At 41.2% G+C, this 6,295-nt stretch overlaps 1 protein-coding gene across 3 annotated transcripts in view; it reads right to left on the bottom strand.

Moving 5' to 3' along the window:
• Positions 1–4,427: 4,427 nt before the first annotated feature.
• The window catches only part of LOC120424906 (uncharacterized), a 48,706-nt gene continuing 46,838 nt past the window's right edge, over positions 4,428–6,295 (bottom strand). For all 3 annotated transcript variants that reach the window (XM_039589198.2, XM_052707792.1, XM_039589199.2), the window contains 3 exons: positions 6,209–6,286; positions 5,822–6,143; positions 4,428–5,760 (listed from right to left, as the gene is read on the bottom strand). In XM_039589198.2, coding sequence (XP_039445132.1) covers positions 5,410–5,760; positions 5,822–6,143; positions 6,209–6,286 — 751 coding nt within the window. In that variant the 3' untranslated portion in view covers positions 4,428–5,409. The remainder of the gene's footprint in view (positions 5,761–5,821; positions 6,144–6,208; positions 6,287–6,295) is intronic.

The raw sequence follows: 6,295 nt of genomic DNA, 5'->3' as shown, positions 1-6,295 counted from the left end.
TTTTGCTTTTCAAAAAGTTCATTGAGACAACGATAGTAAAAGCTTTTCTCTCGAATTGTTTGTTGATTACTTTCAAAGCTAATTTTTTTGAAGAAACTTTTTGATTTTGTTTTCATTACTTCATTCCACCAATAGCATAAGTTTATAAAAGAATTCCGATTTCTTAGTCCATTGTACATTGCCGTGAATTGCGTCAAAATATCATTGTCATTGAGAAAAAAGGAATTTAGTTTCCAGAAACCACGACCTATAAAAATATTAGGAGCATTGTCTTTTAAATTGAGTTTAACAAGTACGCCATGGTGATCAGAAAAGCTTAATGGTAACGTTTTAATACAAGATATTTGATTAATAAATTCATTCGATGCATAAAATCTGTCTAAGCGTGATTTGGATGTACCTCTAATAAATGTAAAGTTAACTCGTGATTTCAATATGGTTTGTTCAACGTCTTTCAATTCTAGTCCAGAGATTAAATTTTGCAGTCCTTTGCAATAATTCTTAACTGCTCCATTCATGTCTTCAGCCAAAAGTATACAATTAAAATCACCAACTATGACATTTTCCTTGCCATGCGCAAGATGAATCAAAATGTCTTCATTAAATATTTAACGTGTCTCTTTCCTTTTTCTGGTTGCTTCCACTATGTGCATAAATATTTATATAGTTAATAGAGTCAACGCAAACGGATGATATTCTTCCGTTTTCATTTAAAATTATATCAGAATATTGTAAGTTATTTCGTAAAAGAATTCCAGTTCCCTTATTATTAGCGCTAATATTTACAATTGCTGTATGCGAATTCAGGAATGCAAAATTTTCAAATGATAGTTCTTGAATAAAAATAATGTCTAAGTCGTTGTTCCATATAAAATCTTTAAGTAGTGATTTCTTCACATCGGAATTGATAGCATTTAGATTAGCGGTAGCAATATTACGAACTAGTGGCATAAGTGGCTATTGAAATTCGAAAAAGTTTGATAAAATTGAAAGCAAATCATCGGAACCGGATTGTACGCACAATATTTTGAACATCTTTACCTCCTCTTTGTTTTTTTTACGTTTTTTTACCCACACACACACACATACATTCGTCTTCTCTTACACAGTTGCAGATCATACCAACTACCATTCTCCTCCTTTTTCGCACGAACTATCCTCCTTCTCCATCATCACTTAATCTACTTGCGTGGTCGACCCCTTCCCTTCCCCCCCTTTCCCCCCTTTCCACCCTTCCCCTCTTTCCCATTCTTCCCCCCGTTTCCCCCAGTACCTTCAGGCCGGATCAGGCTGCGAGAGCGAGAACGGTTCTCCAACTGCTCGAGTACGTTGCGTGAACTACTTCGGGGCTTACGATGCTTGTCGCCGCCGAGATCGGGCGATTCGTCAGCGCCGGATTCCTCCTCTCGCTCATCTTCATCGTCGTCGTCCATCTCGTTGTCGTCGTCTGCTTCTTCCGGCGTCGGCGAAATTCCGCGATCGGGATCGCGCGGTTGTATTGGTGGCTTGTTTTGTGGTGTCAGCGTGGTCATGTCGGTTGGTAGTGTGAGATCAGTTGCGTTGGCTGCGATCGCCCCTGCGACGATGGCACTGAACGATCCGGCTGGTGTCGAAGACTTCAAGCTCGCTATCTTCGGGCAGTTGACCTTGATGTGTCCTTCCAGTTTGCAATAGAAACATCTATTCTTCAAACCTTCATAGTACAAGCGTGCTTTGAAGTGACCGATGTAGAGGTTAGGCGGTATCTCCTTGGCGATCTCCATGTGGACGCCACGCACACCACTGTATACCGTGTAGCCGTATTCCGTTGGGTAGCGTTCCCGGACATGTTGCCGAATGGTTCCAAATTGGGACAGAACGGCCGAAATGTCTTTCTCTTCGATTTCTGGCGGCAAGTTAAAAATCCTCACGTACCTGAACAGCCGGCTGGCCACTTCCAGTTTCACCACGGCCACTTGGCCATCGCTATGCACGAAACGGTACTGCTCCTCTATTCTTCCGGTAAATTCCACGAAGGTCGGCTCATCCAAGAACTTAACGTAAAAACAGCGATCATTCTCGTCGCGGTAGATCGAGTGTACATCCGTGGCCGGAATCTTCAAGACGTTCGCTGTGAACCGTAGCACATCCACGTGGGCTGGAACTTTCGCTGCGTTTCCGAAAACCATTTTCAGCGTATTCTTACGGGTTTTGTCCATCTTTGCTTTTCAGTAAATTCCTTTAGTTGAGGTTAAGGACACACGGCGTGTGCCGAACACAAAAGACTATTGTGTTGAAGAGTGCTCGTAGAAACGTGTGTTGTCGTATCAACGTCCGAGCGATAACTGGAGACCACAAAAGACCCGGGGGTCGTTAATGTGGATGGTTTGATTTTTTTTCATTGGAAAAAATACATTTAAAAACCATTTCTGATACCTTCTTTTTTATTTGAAGGCAAACAAAAATGTTACGGCAGCAATTTAACGATGGATCAGATATGGTCCCCTTGGAAAGAGTTGTCGAGTAGGCCTTTTCTGTCAAAAAGGGCCACGAGGTTATTTTTTTTTTAAATTGATTAAAAAATCCAGTTTAAAAAAAATGTCGTCAGTTCACCTCATAATACAAAAGACATTAGAACGAATCTCAGAAAGCAAAAGAAATAGGGTAGAGGACCCAGAAATCACTTTATAGTTTTAATGCGAATTTAATGACAATTTATGGTTTTCAGTTTTATTTGCTGTAGAATGTTGATAAGTTCATTTTTATTAAATATTTTGGGGGGGGGGGGGGGTAGGGGCGAAGGGCCACATAAACTTTAAAAAATATTTGCAACGGCCTAAACTTTGGTAAATTTTTAAAACAGGTTAATCACTGGATTTTCATGAAGTGAAGCAATGAATTATTCATTTACATTATTTTCGGACAACATGAGTTGTTTCCAAACCAGCCAAAAATATGAGAATATTCACTATGCATTTATGGGGAGTTTATTGCATCAAATACGACCATTTATGGCCTTGTTTTCGGCTCAGAATTCACTCTAAATGAAACCAAAGATTCATATATTTCCCATTATTTTAGAAAGTAGTCATCTCTATTCTGTTTCATCCTGATTCATCTTAGTATTCCATGTTTTGAAGTTGAATGCAAGCTTGAACACAATATTGCGTGCAAGTTTTTTTTTGTTATTAGGTGAATCTGGGGAACGTTGCCAACGTTCCTTAGACCTACCAAGATTGTGATATTTTTTCAGTTTGATAAAAAACACATTTTTTTGCAATCCTTTAAAAGTTCCCCATCTTATATATTAGGGTGGGTACGGATTTTGAAAAGTTCTCAGATCAAGTTCTGGTGTGGTTCCCCTTGTAGGGCATACCCATAGGGACTCTCACACCAAATTTCAGCTCATTTGGTTGAAAACTGGCTTGTCTCAAGCGAGTTCAAGTTTACATGGGATTTACTATGGGAAATTTTGAATTTTCGTTCATTCGCTTCTACAGGCCTGGGGAAAACATGTAGAAATTTCTAGGATGGCCAGCAATGAGCGGAAACGTGTGGAGAACAACTTTCCCAAAGAGACCAGGTCGATTCGGTCAACCCCCATCGAGCTCAACGGCAATACGTCCGGGGTTTTCGAAACCAACGGTTTTCCCCAGAAAAGCATCAAATTTTCCTTAGCATGCTATGAATGTTTGATGAACACCGCGACGCCACATGTCAAACAGCTACCACGTGGTTGTAAAATTTGCACCATAACAGTTTTTTTTTCTTATTTGGAGGTTCAGAATACCGCTAAATAGTATCAGGATCACCATAAATGATAATTGTATAGTTCAAAAAGTAATAAAAAGTTATTCTTTATAGGCGATGCTAGTCCACGTGGTAGCTGTTTGACATGTGGCGTCGCGGTGTTCATCAAACATTCATAGCATGCTAAGGAAAATTTGATGCTTTTCTGGGGAAAACCGTTGGTTCCGAAAACCCCGGATGTATTGCCGTTGAGCTCGATGGGGGTTGACCGAATCGACCTGGTCTCTTTGGGAAAGTTGTTCTCCACACGTTTCCGCTCATTGCTGGCCATCCTAGAAATTTCTACATGTTTTCCCCAGGCCTGTAGAAGCGAATGAACGAAAATTCAAAATTTCCCATAGTAAATCCCATGTAAACTTGAACTCGCTTGAGACAAGCCAGTTTTCAACCAAATGAGCTGAAATTTGGTATGAGAGTCCCTATGGGTATGCCCTACAAGGGGAACCACACCAGAACTTGACCTGAGAACTTTTAAAAATCCGTACCCACCCTATTATATATATTATCTCATGCCAGCTTCCACACCCAGCATTCAGCCGTTTTTTTCACTTTTTTCTTTCTCGTTTGTTTATTGCATCAATTCATTCCATCGCGATTTCCGATTCTATCAATATAGTTTGAAGTGTTGTTTTTTTGTCTTTTCGGTGTGTCTCGGTTTCCGGTTTTTATTATTTATGTTTTTTTCTTTTATTTTCTTCAAGAGGTTAATTACATGCTTTCGTTCGATAGTCCACTTCACATAGTTAGAATATTTTGGTTTTTGAGCTAATACGATAATCTCGGTTTCCGAGGAACGCTTGTGTGTGTGTTTTTTATGGTACGTTAAATAAACATTATGGGAAAATTATTTCACTTTTCTGCACCCTTCTCTGCCCGTTACAAATCGTTGCCTTCCTTTAGCAATACAATGTATCGTTTGGCTCTCGTCGTGTGGCTTGACAAAACTTAGTTGCTTTGAATTTAAAAACTACCTTGATATGCGGTGTTCTATGTTTCCTTCTATGTATTTGTTTAACTTGTGTTGATTCTTTTTGATTACAGTTCAGTAAGGTAAGAGTTGTGGCTTTGCGCAAGTTTAAACTAGGTAAGTGTGTGTGTTTGTGAGTTTTGTTTTTTTTTTCTTAAACCATTGATTACCACCTAAGTAAAGTAAGTTGCTTCGATAAGATTGTAACAAGTGAACTAAGAAGCGATTATGAGTAGGCCCTCGATCACGTACGTAGCCGCACTAAGAGAATATTCTACAAAAGTGAGCATTTATTGTGCCGCTAGACGAGTAAAACGGTTAGTTTTTAAGGGCTAAGTTACTGCTGCGATACTCGACTAGAAGCTGGTATCAGATTTTAGTTTTAACCTTGTCGGTATTTTCCTTACAGTTGCTGTTTTAACAAATGAGAGATTGTGCTGTTACGATGTTCGTAGTATTATTTGTTTTTCGTAAATGTTACTAAAACTGTCCGGCTACCAATAAGAACCCTATATAAAGACTTAGCTGAATATTGGAATAAAAATGTCGAACATGCGAGTTTGCTTGATGCTGCCTCCCTCTTCTAATATAAATGTATAATAATAACTTGTATAAAAAATAACGCCCCCTTCATTGCTCGTCGAAAAACTAAATTACGCGACCTGTCGGTTGGAAATCACCTTAATCAGCGCACTTCGGCTGTTGCTGCTGCTGCTACTGTTGTTGTAGCTGGTGCTGGCGTTCGTTTTGGTGCTATCTACAGTGTGGCTGCCAGCTGCCTTTGCTACCAGGTCGGGCCGGTAGGGGATACGGATCTTGAGCTCCTTCTTGCGCGTCGGTGGTGGTTTCGTGGGAGCGTGTGGGATATCCGGAAGATTGCAGGAGTCCTTCAGGTAGTTATATACCGTACCGACCTGGTCCAGCAACCGCTTGGAGTACCGGTGGGCCGTCCGGTCGACCACCGACGGGGACTTGATGCAGTCGTCGCCGCCAAACTCGCAAACCTGATCAAAAAAATATGTTAAAAAATATTTAACGTTAACTTTCCTCCTACTCTCAACTCACCCTGTAGTGGTGCAGAATGGCCGCATCGGCGGGCACATTGAGCGAACCCCGGCCCGGGCAAAACTCCCACACAAAGTGATTGCCCGCTTCGATGACCGCCTCCGGCTTGCAGATGTACTTGGAGCGTTGCTTTTGTGGGTGCAACTTGGACCGACGGCGCGTCTTGCGCTGCGTCGTCAACGCCGACCTCAGGTTGGCCTGGGCCGTCCCGTCGGCTTCGGCCTCGTGCACCAGACTATCGTCGGCAAACTGCAGATAGAAGAACGCATTTTGGAACGAGTACGCCCCCGTGTTGCGGTTGTTGATCTTCTTCGACAGCCAGCTGGAGGGAGAAAATTGAGGTTACTAAACTCATTCTAACCTATAATCTATAACTTGATATCTTACTTGATTAGATCGATCAATGTGTCGTTGTGATGTGGTATGATAAATTCATCTAAATCAATCAGTGCTACGTGAGAATACCTGAAAGTA

This window comes from Culex pipiens, chromosome 2, assembly GCF_016801865.2.
Source record: "Culex pipiens pallens isolate TS chromosome 2, TS_CPP_V2, whole genome shotgun sequence".
Classification (NCBI taxonomy): domain Eukaryota; kingdom Metazoa; phylum Arthropoda; class Insecta; order Diptera; family Culicidae; genus Culex; species Culex pipiens.
This window is presented reverse-complemented; position numbering and strand designations above follow the sequence as displayed.